We start from the raw sequence: 23,813 nt of genomic DNA on the forward strand, positions 1-23,813 counted from the left end.
CCTGAAGACTGTATCTAAAGGGAACAATGGGATTATGAAGTTTGGGAAAATCTCAGGTTGCATTTTGAGCTCCTTTGCAGTTCAGAACATATTCTATTCCTTCCTGTAGTTTCTGGTGGGTACAGAATAGTCTTGTGCATTTTAATTTCTTTTCTTTATATCTGAAGACCTTTCTATTGGTCACTTAAAGAATTTTTTGTCACTGGAATTATTAATTTTAACCACCTTGTATTTTGGAATTCACAGTATAGGTGGGATTTTGGTTTTTATTTTTGTTTTTCCTGAAGGCCATCTATGGATTCTTTTTTAATTGATACTTTCTGTGCATATTTATTGTGCATTATTTTTTGCATTATGACATTCAAGTTTTGTTCTACTTGTCTTGTTCTAGAAGACCTATAACTCTTAAATTGTTTCTATTCCTCCTGTATTCAAGTTCAATCTATTTTGATTTTATAGATATCGGTTTTTTAAATGCCACTGATTTTTTTGCTTCTTTTCTTCCAGTTTGTGCAGGTTGTGTTTGCATTCCCAATAAGTTGTTCTCTTTTTTGTTACACAAATGAATTTCATCTATATACCTGTTCATGAAAGGTTATGAGGGAGCATTGGATGCCTGAACATTTTACCTGCCCCCAAAGGTGTTATCCACTCATAGGTAGAAGCTATAAAAGCTTTCATTTGAATTGCGTTTTATTCTTCTTCAGTCCAATTATCTCTCCCATATGGAAAGGAAAGACAAAGCTATTATAATCTATGCACGTTTTATTCAGATCCAACATCTGAGCTTCCTTTCAAAGAGAAGCCTCTTTGCCTGGAATGCTTTCCCTCCTCATCTCTGCCTTCTGGCTTCCCTGGCAGCTTTGGTCAAGTCCCAGCTAAAATCCCACCTTCTAGAGAAAGCCTTTCCCAATCCCTTAATTCTAGGAACTTCCTTCTGTTGATTATTTCCAATTTATCCTGTAAGTAGCTGGGTTTTACATAGTTATTTTCATGGCCTCCCCTATTAGACTGTGAACTCTTTGAGAGATGAGACTTTCTTTTGCCTTTTTTTTTTTTTGTGTGTATCCCCAGTGTTTAGTACAGTGCCTAACACATGGTAGGTAGTTAATAATGCTTATTGACTAACTAGCCAGGACTGAGGGAATCTAGTCTGCTAACCTTAAAGATATGTGATTATAGTCCCCTCAAGTCAGCATGAAAGGTAGTATGAATTACATATTACAAAAAAAGTCATTAAATTAGTGCTAGGTTAAAAAATATATGTTTAGTGTAATAAACTGAAGCACATTTTAACATAAATAATGTACCAGCACAGAATTCATTTAATAATGTATAATCCTATAATTATAAGTGACAAAAATATTAAGAATTAAAAGAGAAACTTACCATGAACCTGATTTGTTAAATGCGACATTTGTCAATGGTAGTATGTGTGCTCTGAGTACCTTCAATATAAGAAAATATATTTTATTCTATAACAAAATCAAACTACTAGAAAGTCAACACATTCTTTTAACTGTGCCTAGTAAATATAAAATAATTAATGCCTGAATAAATAAAAGATAAAATATTGTGATTTTTCTTAGACCAATAATATGTTTTCCAAGTATAAGTACTTACACAAACACAGTGAGCTCATCTGAAACCGTCAAATGTCCAAAAAAAGTGATGAAGTCATCTACGAAACTTTGTCACTAGATTGACTTTACAATTATATCCATACATATTATAAACACACACACATGTGTGTGTGTTGTATTATATACATATCACTGGATCAAGAACTGGAAGGTAACCTTAAGGATGAGCATATCTATTCTCCCATTTTAAAGATGAGGAAACTGAGGTCCAGAGAGGGTTTTTTTGTTGTTGTTCTGTTTTGTTTGGGGATTTTTTTAGATAATGAAAGGTATAATAGAGGGGAATAATGATTGGACTTGAAGTCAAGATGGACCTAGGTTCAGATTCTGCCTCTAACACCACTTCTATGATCACGATTAAATAAATCCATCAATCCATCTGAATCTTCGTGTCCTCATATGTAAAATGGAGACTATAATAATACCTATAGTCCTTATTGCAAATAATTGTTGGGAGGATGAAATGAGCTCTTTCATATGACCTCTTACAAAATCTAGACTATATAAATATCAATTACTGTTATTAAGTAGCAGAAATAGAATTAAAACATGCCCTCTGACTCCACATACAGTGTTCTTTCTTCAGTTATATTTATATTATGAAATTCCATCATTATCTATAAAATCAACTCTAGTTATTAATTATCCAGGAATCAATATTAATTTTAAATTTTGGTTTTTGTTTGCTAAATGTGTCTGTGTTTATGTGTTACAAATGGGGGAGGGATCAACTTCAAGCTTATTACCACTTACAAATCCCTCTGGAGATCAAGGACTGTATTTTATTCATCTCTGTGTCTCCTGCAGCATCTAATAGGGTCTCAATGATTAATATTTGTTTAATTAAGGAGCTAGGACACAAATACAGGTTCCTAAACCTGCTATCTAAAGTTGAATGCTGCCACCTGGTGGAAAGATTATGTCAGGACAAGAGAAATTTTTTAAAAATTAATTTACAGTTGTGTGCCTTCATAGATCTCTTTTCATTCTGCTGATTTAAGTTGTCACCTATATCTAGAAAAGCAAAAGATTACTTGTGTATGCTGTACATGAAAGAACATGTTTAGTATGTAAACAATATTGTTACAATGAGTGAAACCTGCCTTTTTTTTTTTTTAAGTTGTTCTATAAACCAATAAATAAACAAACAAGGGAGAAACATAACTGAGAGTACATTGACTCATGTAGTTTTAGTTTTTGGTGTTTGAAGGCTCTTAGAGATAATCCAACCCAACCTCCTAATTTAGGTCAAATCATTTGCCCTGAATCATGCAGGTAGTAAGTAGCAAGGATAGAGCTTCTGATTTAAAATCCAGTGTTCTTTCTAGCAGACCACACAGACTCCCCAAATCTTGCTGCCACTCACATGTTATAATTGTATGTAATTTTCATTGTATTTAGAGCCAACCCACTCCTTTTACAGTTAAGGAAATCGAATTCCAAAGAGAATAAGTAAGTGACTTGCCTAAGGTCACACAGTTAGTAGGCATCAAAACTGGGCTCTGTCCTCAGGATATTGTGCTCTTTCTACTATATAACATCTTATGTTTAAAAATCCCATTAGAAGCAAGGGACGGCAGAGAAGAAGACTGGGGAGATAGAAAAAAATGATTGTGGGTATGGGGAAGGAAAGAATTGATATTTAAGTCTTAGGGACACAGTATAGATAGTATTTGTTTTTACTAGAATTCATTATAAAATGGCATATATTTAATCATTTTGAAAGCTAGACCAAAAAAATGGGCATATTAAAATTTCATTGTAAACATATTTGTCATTACAGGTAAATACTATATGGAGATAGTACAGATCGTAGGGAAGTAGAAAACATGACATTTCAGTGAATTGAGATAATCTATTTCAATACGCTACAAAAATTTAACTTCTGGTTCTTCCCCATGCCTGGCACATTCCTCACCTCTGCAACCTGGCTTCTCTGGCTTTGTTCAAGACTTTAGCTTAAGCCCTACTTTTTACAAGAGGCCTTTCTCAGGCATCTGTCTCCCTTTCTTATTGTTTCCCCCTCGTTTTGGGGGACTTATGTCTGAAGTGGCTAGGTGGTCCAGGTCTCCACGCTTGCCCTTGCCCAGTTTTTTTGTTTTGTTTTGTTTGTTTGTTTGTTTTGCGGGGCAATGGGGGTTAAGTGACTTGCCCAGGGTCACACAGCTAGTAAGTGTTAAGTGTCTGAGGCCTATTTTGAACTCAGGTACTCCTGACTCCAGGGCCAGCGCTTTAACCACTGCGCCATCTAGCTGCCCCCCTTGCCCAGTTTTAAGTGTCTGCCTTTCAAAGACACCTTGATGAGATCTCTTTAGCAACTTTGTTTTTAACTTTAATGAATAATGGTGTCTGTCCATGGAGCACAGTGAACTATAATAAAACCAAAGAATCTCACATATGTTAATGTTGACTTATATGTTAATATCTATCCATTGTGAGTTAATTAACATGTGTGAAATTTTATTAGTATTTGCAGATGACTGGATATTCATATTTTTGCATTTAAATGAGTACTCTGAGCTTTCTAAAGTTTAAAATCTATATTTCTATATAATCGCATTACAACTTTAGCTTCTTCATATTCAAATGGGGATAAGAGTACTTGCATCACCTGCATCAATGATTTTTTAAATAAAGTGTTTGTAATTGGTATGAGCTGCTATTATAGCAATGACATATTGATATTGATATTATTATTAATAATAACAGCAATTACAACAAAATTGTTGTTATCATTTAAATAAATCGAACAGGAAACATTTGAGTATCTATTCAAAAGTTAAAGGATATTTCTTTTATTTCTTTTTTTAAAGTCAGTTCTTTCAGTATCCTGATCCAGTCTACATGCAAACTCTGGAGAATATAAAATCACTGCTGCATTGTAACCATGTCAAATTATTGTGACTATTATTTTCACTTGGTTTGCACATAGTGAGCACTGATTAAGGGCTTGTTGAATTGAACTGAATTATTAGAACACTTGTTAGCAGCCAGGATGACCAGGGTATAAGAGACAAAAGAAAAGCACAAGGAAGGAGCACAGTTGAATATAGGAAACAGGAATGGGAATAAATAAACAAGGAAATGAGAGTGACATTGAGGAAGGGACAGAAAAACTATTATGACATAATATATATTGAAATTATAGGGGCATCTAGGTGGCACAGTGGATAAAGCACCAGCCCTGGATTTAGGAGGACATGAATTCAAATCTGGCCTCAGACACTTGACACTTAATAGCTGTGTGACCTTGGGCAAGTCACTTAACTCTCATCACCCTGCAAAAAAAGAAGGAAAGGAAGGAAGGAAGGAAGGAAGGAAGGAAGGAAGGAAGGAAGGAAGGAAGGAAGGAAGGAAGGAAGGAAGGAAGGAAGGAAGGAAGGAAGAAAGAAAGAAAGAAAGAGAAAGAAAGAAAGAAAGAAAGAAAGAAAGAAAGAAAGAAAGAAAGAAAGGAAAATTATATTATTTAAATGTTAAGTGTCAGAGCAAATTTGGCTGCATTGATGTCTGACGTTCAATGTATAAATTAATTTTAAAAGAAAAGTCAAGAGTTCATTAATGCACAGTCTCAAGCAATGCAGGTATATATGGACGCAGAATTGGGAAGGACCTATATGGAAAGAAATTGCTCTTGTTAGACAAATATTTCTGATCTATCTCTAGTCTAATAGACAACAAATCACAACAGGACCTTTGAAAAGTAGCTACTCAAAGAACAGATTTCAAAGAATCTCAATAGCAATGAGACATTGATTTTGATAGCCATATGACAACACACAGATTATAGTGCACCATTAATTAGACCCATTCATTCAGTCATTAACATCATTTTTTATTTTTAATTTTTTTTTTGCAGGGCAATGGAGGTTAAGTGACTGGCCCAGGGTCACACAACTATTAAGTATCTGAGGCTGGGTTTGAACTCGGGTCCTCTTGAATCCAAGGCTGGTGCCTTATCCACTGCACCACCTAGCTGCCCCAACATCATTTTTTAAAGAAAAAAAAGGATATTAAATGTTTTAAGTTAGAGTATTATTATTATCTATGCAATGATAAGTTTGCTAAAATCTTGTATGATGAACAATTCACAAAATTTGATTCAAATTGCCATGGGTATGGGGCTGATAAAAGCCTGCTACACTCAGAAGATCCCTTTATCATCTTTTGATAAAGGGTAGAAGCAAGTAGTAAAGGTGGAATAACATTAACAAATATAACACATTATTCATTTCAACGGAAAACTAAATAGCACATCCAGAGTCAAAATCTCAACAAAGATATTAAAAGTATTTTAAAATATTTATTACCTTAAAAAGGTAGAATTTGTGATCACCCTGTTGTCCAAGTTTGTCTTGTAATTTCAATATTAGGTGTTTGACTTGATCTGTTCGTGAAGCTGTGATGAGAGGCTCTGCTTTCCGGATCTCTTCTACTAAAGTACTTACATCTGTACTGTAATACATGAGAAAATACTGATTATCCTATATGAAAAAAAAATTGTCAATGTATTAAGCAAATACAAAATCAAATTATTTTTGAAGCAAAATTTTGACAAAATGAGAAATATGCTATCATCTTAGAAGGCAGAGATTCAAAAATAAAGTCTATCAGTAAGAAATCACATTATTCTTCCTATAATTATCTCTGTCATGTTGATAATACAAGTAAGATGAAGTGATGGCATTGGAAAATGCAACATTGGTGTAGTAGGATCTTATTTTTAGTCTTTACTATTGAAGACAACTCACACAAGTCATATCATTGGTCCTTTTTGAGAATGAAGGACAAGCAACAACAACAAAAAACAAGCCACACTTTCTACCTGGTAGCCAATCTAATACAAGATTCACCTACAAACTTTCTAATATTAAGATAACATACAACAATCAATTCAGCATAGCTGCCCTCAAAATCAGGATGACTCCAGGACCACATCCCACATCTGACATATACTGGCTGAGCAACTTTAATCAAGTTACCTCGGAACTCTGGGCAACTCTAAAAAGTTATATAAAAGGTGAAGAAAAGGCACTGACCTGCATTGGTATAGGAAAATGTCCTCCCCAGGGAGTTCTCTATATCAGTGAAAAATCATTAGTCCTGTCCCTATCCTTACAATGCAGGATCATAGGATTTAGAATTGGGAAGGACCTAAGAAGTGATCCAGCCCAACCCAACCCAACCTCTTCAATTTACAGGTAAGGAAACAGGCGCCAAAAGGTTAAATGACTTATCCAAGGTTACACAGCTACTAAAAAGGAAAGTTGGGATCCACACTCAGGTCTTCTGGTTCTAAATTCAATACTTGATCTACTGCCTCATGTTCCATCTTACCATCAACACACATCAAGTGAACCCTTACCATGTGCAAGGCACAGTGCTACTGGGGAAATGATGAGAAGACCACTGGAGCAAAAAAGAGTAAGTCTACTTCTCTGTTCAAGAAATCATTCTTCAAATATTTAAAAGTTATTATTTGTCCTATAAGTGTCATATTCTCCAAGTCAAACATTACTTATTCCCTCAGATTTTGCTCAATTTGAGATGACTTCCAGACACCTCAGAAATCTAGTCACCTTCTTCTGGATATTTTCTGGTTTATCAATGCCCCTCTCAAAGAGACACAATAGGTTACACCAGTCTGATTGGCCCAGGATACACACTGAGATTCATTCCCTCCCTCTTAATATCTGATGAGTTGAAGTGAAGACTACTGGACTGAGACTAAGGAGACATGACTGATTTTCCCTCCTCTGCCTCTACCTTATGACCTTGGATCACTACCACTATCTAGGCCTCAGATTCTGGGAGCAAGGATAAGGATAGACTAGATGACTTCTGAAGGGCAGCTAGATGGTGCAGTGGATAGAGTGCCAGGCCTGGAGTCAGGAAGGCTCCTCTTCCTGAGTTCAAATCTAGCCTCAGACACTTACTAGCTGTGTGACCCTGAGCAAATAACTTAACCCTCCTTGCCTCAGTTTCCTCATCTGTAAAATGAGGCAGAAGAGGAAATGGCAAACCACTATAGTTTTTTTGCAAAAAAAAAAAAAATTCTCAACTGGGGTCATGAAGAGTCTGAAATGACTGAACAACAAGATGACTTCTAATGGTGCCTTCCAATTCTAATCATCTAATGTCTGAATACTAAACTATATCTAGCTAGCTAGCTATCAATCTATCAATGAGTGTATATACATATGTGTGTATACTCATGCATATAAAACATACACTATATATATATATATATATTAATACTATAATTACACTCATTGCTGAATACTATATTTATATAACAATTGACTAAGAGTACATTGACTTTCCCCCCAACATTTTAGGATAATATAGAGCTTGTGGTCAACAAAGGGTCCCAAATCTTTTTCACATGAACTGTTGTTACTTAGGTATCCTTTGTTCTGTAGAGAAGCAATTGATTTATTTAACCTAAATATAAATCTCATCTTATTTTGACCATTGTTCTCACTTCCCAAAATTATTTTGAGTGCTGATTCTGTCATTTAGTTTAATACACATCCCTTCTAATTTTTTTCTTTAAGATCATCTAAAACTTGACAAGTATGCCTTCTAGAACATCATCCTGTTCCTTGGAAGTAGCTAGATAGCGTAGTAGATAGAACATCTAGAGTCTAGAACATCTGAATTTAAATCTGGCCTCGGACACTAGCAGGATGACCCAGGAAAAATTACTTTACCTCTGTCTGCCTCAGCTTCCTCAATTGTAAAATAGTAATAATAACAGTACCTAGCTTGAAGGCTTGTCATTAGGACCAAATGATTTTTTGTAAAGCATAATACCTGGCACATAGTAAATACTATATAAATACTCATTCCCTACCCTTTCCCCACTCGCAACCTCAGTAACAAAGGTAAATATGAGAAGGCCAAGGGCAGAGAAATTTGTGATATGCCACTATTCAGCCTAGAGAGAGGCACCATCAATCAATTAATCAAAGTGCTTTGGCTATGGTTTTCCAACTCATCATCATGTGATTAAATCATCCATCACATAAAGATAAAATGACTTTGCCAAATGCTATTTTTTTTATTGAAGTCAAGATGTTCTATGTCTTCAGCATTTTAACCCTATTCAAAATAGAAAAAGAAAAAAGAAAGAAAGAAATGAGGTTTGTTTGGCATGACACTCTCAAATTACATGTAAAAACAATTTTTAACATTCATTTATTAAAATTTGGAGCTCCAAATTTTCTTTCCTAGCCCCCCCAGAAGACGAGCAATTTAAAATAAGATTATACAGTCATGACATTCTCAGTAACCCTGGCTCCTAGTGATTAGCTCATTTTCCCCCAAGTGCTTACAAATCATATTTTAATTTCATTTTGAATTTTGCTGAGGACTAATGTCCAATATCATAATCATTTTTCTCCTTCATGGAAATGTTTTCTCTCCATCATCTGCTATCATTTTTCATCTTCCACAAACAGTGGTCGATCTCTGACTTCATTTGTTTGTTTGAAACTTGGGCTTAAAATACTTCACGTTTTTGTTGTCTTCTACATCGCTCTAAAATCTTGGTTCATTATGGACTTTTACTTTTATGATACTAGTCTTACACCTTTGGAATAGGTATTTGTTCTAAGTTATATTTGCTTCTTTCTGAGCTTTGTACAAAATTATCTATGTACCCAAATTATTTTCCTTAGCATTTTTCCCCTTCTTGTTCTCTTTGGGATTGTTTGCAATTGTATAGTCCAAATTTCACTCTGTAGAGTCCCTCATTGTTTTTTGTTGTTGTTGTTGTTTTGTTTTGTTTTAGTGAGGCAACTGGGGTTAAGTGGCTTGCCCAGGGTCACACAGCTAGTAAGTGTTAAGTGTCTGAGGCCGGATTTGAACTCAGGTACTCCTGACTCCAGGGCCGGTGCTCTATCCACTGTGTCACTTAGCTGCCTCTTCTCATTGTTTGTTTGTTTTGGTTTTTTTTTTTGGGGGGGGGGGTTTGCAGGGCAATGGGGGTTAAGTGACTTGCCCAGGGTCACACAGCTAGTAAGTGTCAAGTGTCTGAGGCCGGATTGGAACTCAGGTACTCCTGAATCCAGGGCGGTGTTTAATCCACTGCACCACCTAGCTGCCCCCCTTCTCATTGTTTTTTAACCTGTAATCTTTTATGGAATCAAACCATAGATATATCCAACCTTTCGTTAAAATTTTTGAGATCTGCTTTTAGAGTGTCATGAGTATGTAAACATTAAAATACAAAGTCTAACAAAATCTAAAATCAACATTATAAAGTTTGAAACCTTATGCAAGGGGTGGGTCTTGATCCTTTTATTGAAATCGTTGAGGGACAGGCTGTAATAGGGAGGCTGGAACAACTCAGATTGAGAGAATGTCAACAGGTAAACATACCTCTAATCAATTCCCTATCATACTTCAGATACCTGCCATGTTAAACTTGCTCTTCTCTCCTTAAGCTCCTAATTCTACCCTCAGCTCCCTCTCTCAACACAAATGATCTTGTCATCTGCTTTATTGAGATTAAGACCATCCATTTCATGCTCCCTTTTCTCCCACCACCCTTCAAATCCACTACACATCTTTACTCATTCTCTCCTTTTCACTTGTGCCCTTCCTTGCTGCTATCTCTTCTTGTCTCCTTCAAGGGTCTACTATAACTGGGCCCTTCCCATCTGGCCACAAATCTACAAACTCATTCAGGTCTCCCATTAAAACAAACAAATCTTTCCCTTGACCCTGACATCTCCTCAATCTCCTTCTATATGACTCCTCACTTCCCTGAGAAATTCCTACAAACAGTGGTCAGTACTTGTTGCCTCAATTTCCTCACCATCTATTCATTCACCGCTTAGCCCTTTGCATCTGAGTTACCCTGAGTGCACAGGACTTCCACCTCACCCTGGAACATTCAACCTTCCCTGTGACTTGCTCAACCAGGACCATCCCTTGGCAAGCCCCGCCCCCTTCTCCCACTGGTGAGATCCTCCCAGGGCTTCCATTTTGTGTAGGGGCCCAAGCTAGCCTTCATTGTCTTGTTCCTGATTTCCTGTCCTTAAAACTACATCCTCGGGGCAGCCAGGTAGTGCAGTGGATAAAGCACCGGCCCTGAATTCAGGAGGACCTGAGTTCAAATCCAGCCTCAGACACTTGACACTTACTAGCTGTGTGACCCTGGGCAAGTCACTTAACCCTCATTGCCCCACAAAAAACAAAAACAAAACAAAAACAAAAACAAACAGAAAAAACCCTACATCCTGGGGCTGGACCTTCATCTCCCAAGCTCCCTTGCTTTTTAGCTTCCTTTTGTGTGTGGTCTTCCCTATTAGACTGTAAGCTCCTTAATGGCATGGACTTTCCTTCCCTTGTATTTTTATTCCTAGTACTGAGCACAGAGTGGATGGAGCTCAGAGTTAAGTGCTAAATAAATGCCTGTTTCCTTTCTTCCTTGAGTACCCACCGCTCTACTGAAGTTGTTTTTTCAAGAGCCATGAGTGACCTCTCTTAAGTGCTCAATTGAATAGATTTTTAAAGTCCTCCTTTGGGGAATTTTTGCAAAACTTCATACTATTGACCCATTCCCTCTACACCACCCAACCAAGCTCACCTCCTGTCTGCTCTTGTTTCTCCTCCTACCTGTCCAACTACTTTGATGGTTCACTGCCTTTCTTCCACCACCCAAATGTGGCTATCCCCCAGCATGCTTTCCTCAGCCTTTGCTTTTTTTAATCTTCTCTCTTAGGGATTTCATCTACTTTCATCTCTATTCAGTTGCTTACCAATCTACATATCTAGCCCTCATCTCTCTCCTGAACTCCAGAACTGCACCTTGTTTTGCATGGTGGACACCTCCACCTGGAGAGCCCATAGAAACCTTAAGCTCCACAGTCTCTCCCCAGCCTGGACCTCCTTCCAGCTTCCCCATTTCTTTTTTTTTTTTTAGTGAGGCAATTGGGGTTAAGTGACTTGCCCAGGGTCACATAGCTAGTAAGTGTTAAGTGTCTGAGGCCGGATTTGAACTCAGGTACTCCTGACTCCAGGGCCAGTGCTCTATCCACTGTGCCATCTAGCTGCCCCCAGCTTCCTCATTTCTGCTGATGGTACCACTGACTATAGGTCAGTCAGGCTAAAAGCTTCAGATCTATCTTTGATTCTGCCTTTTCCTCCTGCACACATCAAATACAGTGCTGATGATTCTACTTCAACAGCACTTCTCATATCCTTCCCATTCTCTCTATTCATGCTGCTGACACCCTAGTTCAGGCCTTCTTCAACTCTGATTTTGTAATAGCTTCCTAAATGCTCTTCTCCCTTGAGTCCCCCAGCCCCCTGCCCCATAGTACCATTTTTTTACATGGCTGCCAAAATAATTTAAGCTTCCTGTGAGCAGGAACTATTTCATCCTTTACATTTGTAACTCTAGCACAGTCTGACACATCCGTAATACTCAATAAAATGTTCTATAATGCCATATCCGGCCATGTCTCTCCCCTACTCAGAAATCTCCACTGTATCTCCAACAGCTCTAGGATTTAACTAAATTCAACAAGCACTTCTTAATTTCCAACTATGCAGGGCACCAAACAAAGTTCTCTCTCCTCTCAAGGAGTCTACATTCTGGGTTTGTGTGGGAGATGGAAGACAAAATGAATATAGAAAAAGTAGGCAAAATACACATACAAGGGGAACCCAAAGAGATTTCAGGGAGAGCACTAATTGTGAGAGAGGAAGGTCTCCTGCAGGAGTGGGCACTTGAGCTGAGGCTTGAAGCTTAGGATTCTAAACCATAAAAAACAAAAGAAACCAACAACCACCAAAACCATGGGGGCAGGACAGGATTATTCCTTGTATCCCCTATAGCATCTAGAAGAGGATTTTTTGCATGATGAAATATCCTGCCTAAGTGTTTAGACTAAGGGGAATACTCATTGGAATATAAGTGAATAGTCAGAGAAACAAATGCAAGAAATGTTGCAGGGGACCTTCAGGAAAACAGAATTAATTCTGAACATAACACAATGACCAAGACATGCAAAGGAAGGCCTCCTGTCCTTTGGGCTGATCCTCTATGGAGGATTTTTTTTTTCTGGGCAATGAGGGTTAAGTGACTTGCCTAGGATCACACAGCCAGTAAGTGTCAAGTGTCTGAAGCTGGATTTGAACTCAGGTCCTCCTGAATCCAGGGCCAGTGCTTTATCCACTTAGCCACCTAGCTGCCCCGAGGAACTTTTTTTTTAATGTCACAAGCAAGAATAGGATGGTAAGGCATGTGTGGACTGTAGCGTGCATTAGTAGAGGGAGGTTCCACATCAGTGGGAACAGATAGAGACTAAAGTATAAACATGTGGCCCAATGAGTGTGCTATGTTATCTGGAAATAATCATAACAGAAAACTAAGAAATATATTAATGAGTTCTTAAGTATGTTATTATTAAAGACATCATTATCCTGAGGCTTTTTTCCCCTACCCTCCTTCCCAGTTAGGATTTCTCACTGATCATGAAGCAAGACTAAAATTTGGAACCACAGAATAACCTCATCATTAAGCTGATGCTAATGACATGTGACCTCTTAGTCAGCAGAAAAACAATTGCACACAATTCAAACTTCATTCTGTTTACTCAACCTTCATTATTCCTACAAGTTCTGCCAGTCAGTTAGTTATGGTATGCAAGTGCTGAGTCGGAGTTTCTACTAATCTCTTTGTACTGGAGGGAAGGGGAGATTCCAGAACTAAGGAGGAGGTTTGCAAGATACTCTTGTAATGAGTGCCCTTCCCCAAACTGAGAGCCAAGCACTGGAAATGACTCAATTCAATTTGATTCAGTCGGCCCCCCAACTCTATGATGACCTGGCATGATATAATGAATACACAGAGGATGGCATCATTATCTGTGGGGTAGATATAATCCACAGCACTGCCCCAAAAGGAGATCTGGCAAGGGAAAAAAATCTTCAGCATAACTATAAAGATTCCCTAATTCAGCAGTCAAGTTTAAGCCCCCTTTGCACAACTCTGAGAAGATAATAGGGGCTAGCAATAAAGATGTCTCTCAGTCCCTCCCTTACCCCATACTGAATTTGGACAGATGAATATTATTTTAGAAATGGCCCCTCCCATGCTACCTGTGATTCTTGGAAATGACCTCTGACCCTCCCCAGATGTAGAGCTAGTGTCTATGAAGCTCTTCTGAAATAACAGCTCCAGGGACTGGGGGGGGGGGGGTCTATCATTACTCTACAATGCTTAAAGGAAAAGTTAATAAGGAGTCATTTCTTTGATACTTCCTACTCCTGGTGTTCTCTTCTTACTGTATAGAGGTGTGACTATAAACTAATGAAACTCATTCTCACATCTGTTGTGTGGAATATGAAGGTATAAACCTTCATATAAAAATCCACTATGTCTTTCAGTGCTATAATCACCTAAGTTTCATTGATTGTTGGAACATTTAATCTCCATTTTATTCCCCATTTTTCTGAGAGATCACACCTTGGGCAAGCTTACCTCTGAGTAACATGGCTACTCTGAATTACATGGGACTCATGGTTTTTCTTAGTAAGCACAGCAAGGTATAAGGACCCAATTTATGTCTCCTTTTGATACTTTTAATGAGCCTGAAAGCCCTATTCACACAGAATGTTGACTTTGAAGGGACTCTAGAGATCAGCTGGTACAAAACCATTATTTTATAGTGAAGAAACAGAAATCCAAAGAGGCTGTAACTTGGTCAAGGCAGCTAAAGGAGCAAACCCAGGTCTCTGAAATCCCAGGACAGTCCTCTCTCCACCTTTTGACTAGGATTCACACAAAAAAGTCAGAGTCTGTTTTGTTTTAACAGTTTATCACTTGTAACCAGCAAGAGACTGAACAGAAATGAAAATATAAAAGGACAGACACAAAGGCCTTCTTCCTTCATTCCCTAAATAAGCCCTACTGATATCAAAAGAGGAAAAGAGAAAACAATATAGTACCATTTGAATTTTATTTGAGGCTTATTCTGTATGCCTATGGATCACCCAAAGTCTGCCTATTGACTGATATTCCTACAATGTAGAAATTTTAAAATAATATTACATGAATCTACTTGCCATCATATTAACTAGATCACTTACTTGGGACTGAGATCAAGTAAGTCTATGGATTTAGTCTTTAGTTCTCCACTTTTTTCATATTCCAGAATGATACCTGTAAAAACAAATAATAACCATTTAAAATATTTCTGACACTGCAGCAGATACAGTCTTTAATTTGGAGTCAGGAAGAGACCTGAGTTCAAATCCTACCTCAGGCACTTATTAGGTGTTGTAACCCTGAGCAAATCAACTAATCTCTTTCTGCCTCAATTTTCTCATCTGAAAAATGGTGATAATAACAGTACCTACATCATAGGGAAGTTATGAGGATCAAGTGAAAAAACATAATAAATCATTTTGTGAACTTTAAAGCACTATTGCATTATATTATTATTATTATTATTATTATTATTATATGTTTTCATTACTAATTACTCATATTTCAAAGTGAAAGTCTGTACTAGTATAGCCTTTGAGAATCCAGGGTCATTTCCATGTGACGACGATGGGAAAAGATGCTAGACTAGACCAAGTAAACACAGAAGTGACACATTTTTAAAGCATCAAGGGATCAATTATTAAGGTATCTCTGAACAACAGGACACAAAATGCATGTGGGGAAATCTTAGACTTTATTATTACCCTGACCCTCCCCCCGCCAAAAAATGACAGAGAACTTCAATAAATACTAATCCTTTTTCCTACTGTAACATTAAAAAACAACTTTTTCTGAGAATAATCTGTAAATTACCACATCTTCATTTAAGTTGCAAAACTCAGTTATGACCCCCAGATTCCTATGAGAGCAAAGACCCATTTTTAATACTGATACTCTCCACCTGTTGCTGTATGGTAACTACATATAGAATACAATGCTTTCCAAACAATTAAAATCAGCATCCCACAGAAGGTAGTGAAAGGAGAGCCCTATGGTAGGCATGGGCAGGGTACTTCATATAACAAATGAAGGACTTCAAAAACTCTAAGTAAAAGATGTCATCAACCCCCAGAACACTGTAGAATGAGATCCATAAGTGTTCATGTGTTTGGTGTATCAAACCAAGTGGAAAAACCAAGTGGATAAAGAATGCCTATCGTCCAGGCTCTGGTATGCAGTGGTTGGATAAGCTACAGAGTTTCACTATCAGTACATATACATACATACATACATACATACATACATACATACATACATACATACATACAGATAGATAGATAGATAGATAGATAGATAGATAGATAGATAGATAGATAGATAGATAGATATTTTTGTCAAACATTGTAAATAGATGACAAGTTGAGCCCAGAATTGAAGAATGGGATGAATTTTTCTTAGAAAACTAAGTTCTTTTAATGATCCCACACTTAGCCCCTGGCACAATAGCTCAACTTTTCAATGTCAATATTCTTATAGATAGGGATATTGAATGGCTGCAAGTTATTGATCAGTCACTCTCCAAATAACTAATATCGAGTATCACCCAAAGGATAATGAATATATGAATAGTGAATGTGAGTGGGGCAGCAATACACTACAAAATGACCTAACAAAGGAGAAGTGGTGTAAAGGATGCCAATCAGTCAGTTGACAAGCACTTACAATGTGCCAGCCACTATGATAAAGACATGTAGGATCAAATATGGACTGGTCACATGTTGGCAGTGAGAGACAATCAATGGATAGACCACAGAGTCACTGGTATCTTCCTCAGGATGTCAGGAGGACCCAAAGATGGCCCTCAGCACATTGAGTGAATCCTGCTGGGGCAAATTCAAAAGCAGACACTGCAAAGAGTCACATGTAGGAATGTGTGGGCATGGAAGGGCTATGATGTCTGTCACTGGAGAAAATGCCCAATGAATGAGATCACAGATCCACCTGGGAATTTGGGCACTGATAGACACTTTCAAAGGGACACTAAGGGACACACCCCAAGGAAGGTAACTGGATGGTGAAGGCACTGAAAACCAAACATGTGAAGAAACTACATGGTTAACCCATAGTGACAGACACTTAAGAGACACCTATTACTTTTATAATTTGAAAATATCCCTAAAGGTGAAAATCAGTGGCAGGAAGATATCTTTGTGTGATCCAAACAAAATAAGGAATTCCAATTCACAGGTCCTATTCAGCTATGATATAAAACCCTAGAATATTACAAAGTCTCCTTGGTTGAATCCACAATAGTTTGAAAAATATTGGCCTATCTAAAGTGAAAAAAAGAAAATGGTTGAAAAAACACATTTTGTTTTTAAAATGATATGATGGATGGGGAGTGTTTTACAAATGTTATCTCATTTCATTCTCACAACAACCTGGAACATATGTGACATTATCACCACCATTTTACAGGTGAGGAAAAAGAGACAGGCAGAAGTTAAGTGACTTTCCAAGGATAGCATCACTAGGAAGTTTCACATCCCCATATTCATCATTCATTCACTAATTAGTTTATCCTACATAATGGATGCTGTAGAAAAAAAAAAGGAATAGATCCTACCTAGAGATAAGAAGTTTAGTTTGGAGTAGTACAAAAAGGAGGGGACTTAAAGTCAGTAGACTTGGGTTTAACTCTAACTCTGCCATAGATCAGCTGTGTAATTTTGGGTAAATCATTTAATCTGAGTCCCAGTTTCCTCATCTGTGAAATGGGGATAATAATATTTCTATTACTGACTTTGTAGTATTGTAACAAAGAAGGTACTTCATATATCTTAGAATACTATATGAACAGGAACCATTTTATTAGCACTAATTATAATAATGATGATAATTATAACCTATCTCAGTTTTGTTGTTAGAACCAAATGACAGACATGTGAAAATTCTTTTGAACTGGAAGGCACTATGCCTAATTCAATCCAATTTAATAAATATATATATATATATATATATTATAAATATGCATTGTTGTTCTTGCCATTATCGTTAGTAGACAGAGAATTAAATGTCCAGTCATGGAGAACAACACAAAAGATAAATATGAAAGTGTGAGAGATGGAATAATAAGACTTAGAGTAAATACTGTTTATTAGACTGATGTGATATAGGTAAAGAAGGAATTAGTCAAGGATGTCTGTTCTTTTTCTTATTGGATGCTATTATTTCAACAACTGTTTGTTCCACAAGGGTATTTTCTGAAGTACAGTAGAGTTTTACTCTAACTTTTTAAAAATTTAATGAAGAGAGGGCAGCTAGGTGGTACAGTGGATAAAGCACTGGCCCTGGATTCAGGAGGACTTGAGTTCAAATCTGGCCTCAGACACTTGACATTTACTAGCTGCATGACCCTACGCAAGTCACTTAACCCTCATTGCCCTGCCCCCCAAAAAAATTAATGAAGAAATTCATTATGAAAGGTTTAACCACTGAAATATCAAGAATACTTCATTCAAATGCATTTTTACAATATGGACCCATAATCTTATCATGAGTTTAAATTTGCTATTATTTATAACTATTTTTATTAATAAGGCTCATGTGACCAAAGTAAAAAGCACAAAAACCAAAAACTTTTAACAGCAGTTACTAAGCTGTTAAAGATGGAGACCCCCCAAAAGTGACAAATTAGTATGTTTATAAATCCAATTTATAGTATGTTTGTACATTAGGATAAAAATACAAATTTTTCTTATATGAAAAATGTTTATTCAAAAACTTATAAAAATTGTCCTTTGAATAGAGGTTTGGATGTAAACCATAAAACACCAGTATTTGCTTTTGACTTTAAAAACAGAGATAAAGATTTATTTATCTGAAATAATAAACATGAAAACAAGCACTGTGACATCCTGAATACTAAATATAGTCATGTCCTAATAAGAACCATGCACCAACAAGCCTGAAAAAAATATTTCATAGTATCTCTATTCTGTTTTTGAGTTTTACAGGGAATCTGTAAGAAATTAAGGTTCTCTTGCTTGTAGTGTTTACTACATACCAGTTCTAATCATTCTCAAAGTCTAAAGGAGAAGCAGAAAGATTAGTAAAAATGAGATAGAGAGGGTGAGGGAGAATGGGAAAATCATATCTGTGAATGTCAGTGGTACCAAATGTAATTTTATATTCAAATGAAAATGTTGAATTCCCGATGACTGAAAAAATGTTTTTATGTATACAAACAATTAAGTTATGAAAGTGGGTATGGTCTCATCCTTTATATGCATTATCCACTTGCATATCACTTTCTGTGTCTGTTTTGTATGACCCTTTGTTTGTCTTTTTGGACCTCTTTTCTGCTTTCTACCTCTAAAGTATGGATTTTTCTCAAGGTTAAGGTTCTTTTTCTTGTGCTTTTCATTCTCTAGCAACTTGCCTTCAAGAATGTACCAACTCTCACCAATTCAACTGTCAGCTCTATTTGAAAGACTCTCAAACTACATCTCTAGTCCTATCCAATCTTTTGAACTCTAATCCTATATTTCTGCATGGATGACCCTAAATTCAACAAGTCTAAAAGGGTACTCATCATTTTATCATCCCCATCTTTCTCCCTTGACTTTCCTAATTGCTGCTGATGGTTTCCTCACTCTCTCAGTCACACACAGGCTCAAACCTTGAAAACCATCTTTGATTACTCCTTCCAATTCCTCCCCCTTAGCTAATATAGCTAAATATAGACCAAATCCTATGACTTCTTCTCTCTAAATGTCTCTAAGACAGAGGTTTTTAACCTTGGGTCCATGGACCCCCCCCCTTTCCCCAAAGAGGTGTGTGGATAAATTTCAGGGTGTCAGTAAATTTTGATGGGAAAAAACTCCATCTTTATCTCAATAGAATTGATTTCATTTTTTTATCCATATTTTATTTTATGCATTTAAAATCGCTGCCCTGATCCACAGGTTCTACTAGACTGCCAAACGGGTCTATGACATAAAAACCCCTACTTTAGGAATTTTCCCTTCCAACTGCCACCACCCAAGTTCAGGTCTTTATTATGCCACATTTAGACCACCACAGCAGCCTCCAGAATATCCCCTTCACACTAATTGACCCAAAATACTCACTCCCTAAAACCAAAGCAAAACAGGCGGCAAATCACTGGACTTTAGAGCCAAAGGAAATTTTCAAAATAACTTAGTTCAGCTCCTTTTATTTTACAAATTAGAAAATTCAGGTCAAGTGGATTGAGCAAGATCATACTGCTAAGATCATTCAATAAAACCTATTTGTCTGACATTCAAGGCCTGCCACAATCTGCCTCCAAACTAACTTCCCAGCCTTATTTCTCAATCTTCCCAAACCAGACTCAGAAGAGATTGATAAGCAAACCTGGGTGCCCATTATACTTTCCTACCCCTGTTCATACCATTCTTCATATTTGGAATGGTCTCCCTTCCCACCCAACTAAATACTCATTCTTTCAGTCCCACATCATTGGCAAAGCCTTCTCAGGCCAATCCAACCCACACAGATCTCACCCTCCTCTGAAAGCACAACACTTGTTGTGTCTATCACTCATTTAGCAATTAATCAAGTCCTTCCTGGTGCCATATTTGTGTCTTGTGCATCATTTAAGTCTCATATTAGTAAAAATTTCCTTATAAACACTGGACCTAAGAGTTGGGCCCTCATCCTGTATGATGTTGGCATTTAATTTCTCTAGGATTCAGTTTCACAACCTGTACAGTTCAGGTCAAAGAATTCACACTTACTGAAACTGCAAGAAGTTCTAGAAAGTTCCTTCCACTCTAAAAGACTGTTGTGGCTTTCTGTGTGTGTGTCTTCTTTCTCTGGTTAGCTTGTAGCATTATTGAAGAGATACTTTTTTCCCATTCTCCTACAAGACTCAATACTATGTTTCATGCATTAAATAGATAGCGAATACTTTTGCTGATTGATTACATTTAGATCCCACCAATATAATCCAGGAGGGATTTATTAAGTGCCAACTAAATGGAAGCTACTGTGTTTTGAATGTATTCATTAATTTGTAAAATATATCTGTATATATGTGTCCATATATGTATATATGTATGCATGTGTGTATACTGTGTGTGTCCAAATTCAACCAATAGTCTGGATGTACAACAAGCATTCTTCATCTACACAGGTTTGTGTTTTTTCTTTCTGTGTGAAAATTGGCAGAACTCTCAAATATATCCTCAAAATATCAGGGGTGGAGCCACCTGATGAATTTATAAGAGACCATGAACAAGGGAGGCCTGTGCATAAATGGTTCCAATCTGCATCACTAGAAGGAATATCCACATCAATGGTATCACAGAAATATTTGCTTACATACATACAAACACGTGTGCATACACATATATACATATAAATAGATGATGGATGGATGGATGATAGATAGATAGATAGATAGATAGATAGATAGATAGATAGATAGATAGATACCTAGGCAGCATGTCAGTGGTTAGAGAGATAGATCTTAAGAGGCAGGAAAACCAGAATTCAAGTCCCACCTTTAGCATTGGCTACATGACCCTGGCCAAGTTGTTTAATCTCTCAGTTCCCTGGGCACTTTGCTAAAACCTTGAGTTGCAGAGCAGGGGCTGGTCGGCATTGATAGAGAGAATGAGCCTCCTGATAGAGACAGGTTTCTTTCTTTTTTTTTTCTTATTGTTTTGTTTTGTTTTGTTTCATTTTATGGGGCAATGAGGGTTAAGTGACTTGCCCAGGGTCACACAGCTAGTAAGTGTCAAGTGTCTGAGGCCAGACTTGAACTCAGGTCTTCCTGAATCCAGGGCCAGTGCTTTATCCACTGCACCACCTAGCTGCCCCACATGGTTTTCTAATCAGGAATTCCCTATAGTACAGATGGGGTCCCAAAATGTATGCATGTCATTGTTTTCCTTATTATATTTGACAAACACTGCCCTAGAGAATCTAGCCTGATTGAAACAAGATGGCATGCCACTCCTTTATTTGCATCTGTGCAGAACTGATATTCTCTGAGAACTGGTTCTCCATGCTGGAGCCAGAGAGACCTCAGCATCCATCTAGTCCAGTCTTTTCCTTTTACAGATCAGGGCTTCTTAAACTTCTTTTCCGCACTTGACCCTTCTTTGCCTGAGAAATTTTTACACAACCTCAGGTATATATGTATATAAAATAGATATAATAAACCTTTTGCTGTTGCCAAATTTTTCACAACCCTCACATTTAGTTGCTAGACCAAATGCGCGATCTAGATCCAGAGTTTAAGGAGTTTTGTTACTGATAAGGACCTAGAAGTCTAGGGAGATAAAAATGGCTTGCCCCAAGGTCAAAAATAAGTGTCAAAGGTAGTATTTGGATCCAAGTTCTCTAGACCTGGCATTCTTTCCATGCCTCTTCACATCACTATCCCATAACCTAAAAGCCTTCTTTCAGTTCATCAAACGTATAAGATGTTGTACACTATATTTTTTTCTTGTAATCCCATCTATTCTGTGGTCTTCATTTTCCTCATCTGAACATAAAGAGGTTGAACAAAACTTTCCTTCCAGTTCTGAATGGCACCATTGTATAAGCCCCCAGTCCTGAGGCTTGGGTGTTCGCAAAAGAGGAGAGGAATAGTTGGTCAAGAGAACCAGCTTAAGAAGAGACAGTAGAGTCTCTTCACTCCTTAACCTAAACAGTGAATCAGGTACCTTTGGTATTATGTAGATAATATGATGCCTTAGGTTTTTCTCAGCTTGTCAGCTGCTCTCCCTCCCCCAGGAAGGTAAGGAGCTCCGGACTTGAAATCAAGATCTGAGTTTAAATTGTGCCACTGACACTCACTGGAAGTCTCAGTCAATCAGTCAATGAGTATTTATTTAAGTGCTTACTATGTGCCAGGCATTGTGCTAATTGAGGTTGATACAAAGAAAAGTCAAAACAGGGTACCTGCCCTCAAAGAGACCCCACTCTAATGATGAAGACAATATGTAAATAATGATGTATATGCAAGATCTATTTGGTGTAAACTGAAGGTAATTTCAGAGGAAAGGGTTTTGGAGGAGGGGAAAGAGATGGGGAGAAGGAGGGGAGGGGGAGGGGAGGGGAGGAGGAAGAGGAGAGGGGGAGAGAAGGAGGAGGAGGAGGGGAGTATTCCAGGCACTGGGGAAAAGAAGCTCAAAAAAGACTTGGAGATGGGAGTGTGTAGTGTTCAAGAAACTACTTTGTTGGGTCATTGAGTTTGCAAAGAAAGAATGGGGCCAGGTTGTGAAGGGCTTTAAAAGCCAATAAGAGCATTTTATATTTGATTCTGGAAGTAAGAGGGAGCCATGGAGAGTACTGAAGGTGTGGGAGGAGGGAGGAGGTTGACATAGTCAGCCCTTTGCTTCAGGAAAAGAGCTTTGACACCCAAATGAAGGCTGGAATGGAGTAGGGGGAAGACACTCTTGAGGAAGGAAGCCATCGCGTATGTCACTTAACCTCTCAGTCTCAGTTTCCTAATCTGTAAAATAAGCAGGTTGAACCCAATAACCTCCGAGGTCTCTTCCAAATCTATGAGTTTAAGTCTCTTAACTTCTCCGGGACTCAGTTTCCTCACTTAAAAATGGGGGCGGGGGGAGGTGCTTGTGCCTTCCTGCTTCCAGTCCCTGGCCCGGGACCCCCCAGTTCCCCACTTGCCCACGGTGAGCTGGACACCCCTCCCCAAATGCTGCCTCCCCTTCGCTCCCTACCCATCTACCCTATCCCGCCTCCCATCCCGCTCGGGAGGGGGCTTTGTCCTCTAACTCCCGATCAGGGACCCTCCAGGACTTTTCCCCTGACAGGTGAGAGACCGGTCTTGGACAGGAAGACTGAAGACGGCGGTTACCTGGTGGATAATATCGGAGCAGGAGCCTTTTAAGCTTCATTCTCTCGCTCACGGAGCACCGGCCAGAGGCCTCCATCGTCATGGAAACCGCCTAACAGAAGCTGCCCGGTCGGTCAACGCTTGCGCATGCGCCCAGGGGGCTCCCTGGCTCAGCGGGTGGCGGCTCGAGGCGTCCTGGGCACCTACCCCGGAATTCCCTTTCTGGGGTTAATGGGGGGCTCTTGAGTTCTCCTAGAGCAAGGAGAAGGGAAGGGTTCGTCACCTTTTTTGGGTCCTGGACCCATTATGACATTCTGCATCGTCTGGACCCCTTCTCAGAATTCTGTTTTTAAATGCAGAAAATAAATGCATG

The 23,813-nt window shown here is 38.1% G+C and overlaps 1 protein-coding gene across 1 annotated transcript in view; it reads right to left on the minus strand.

Annotated features, from left to right (window-relative positions):
- The window catches only part of DAW1 (dynein assembly factor with WD repeats 1), a 49,838-nt gene extending 26,295 nt beyond the window's left edge, over positions 1-23,543 (minus strand). Inside the window, exons 1-4 of the mRNA XM_043996569.1 lie at positions 23,462-23,543; positions 14,748-14,820; positions 5,951-6,095; positions 1,390-1,448 (exon numbers count right to left, since the gene is read on the minus strand). Of these exons, the coding sequence (XP_043852504.1) occupies positions 1,390-1,448; positions 5,951-6,095; positions 14,748-14,820; positions 23,462-23,543 (359 nt within the window). The remainder of the gene's footprint in view (positions 1-1,389; positions 1,449-5,950; positions 6,096-14,747; positions 14,821-23,461) is intronic.
- Between the last annotated feature and the right edge of the window lie 270 nt (positions 23,544-23,813).

The sequence above is a fragment of the Dromiciops gliroides genome, chromosome 3 (genome assembly GCF_019393635.1).
Source record: "Dromiciops gliroides isolate mDroGli1 chromosome 3, mDroGli1.pri, whole genome shotgun sequence".
NCBI classification, from domain to species: Eukaryota; Metazoa; Chordata; class Mammalia; order Microbiotheria; family Microbiotheriidae; genus Dromiciops; species Dromiciops gliroides.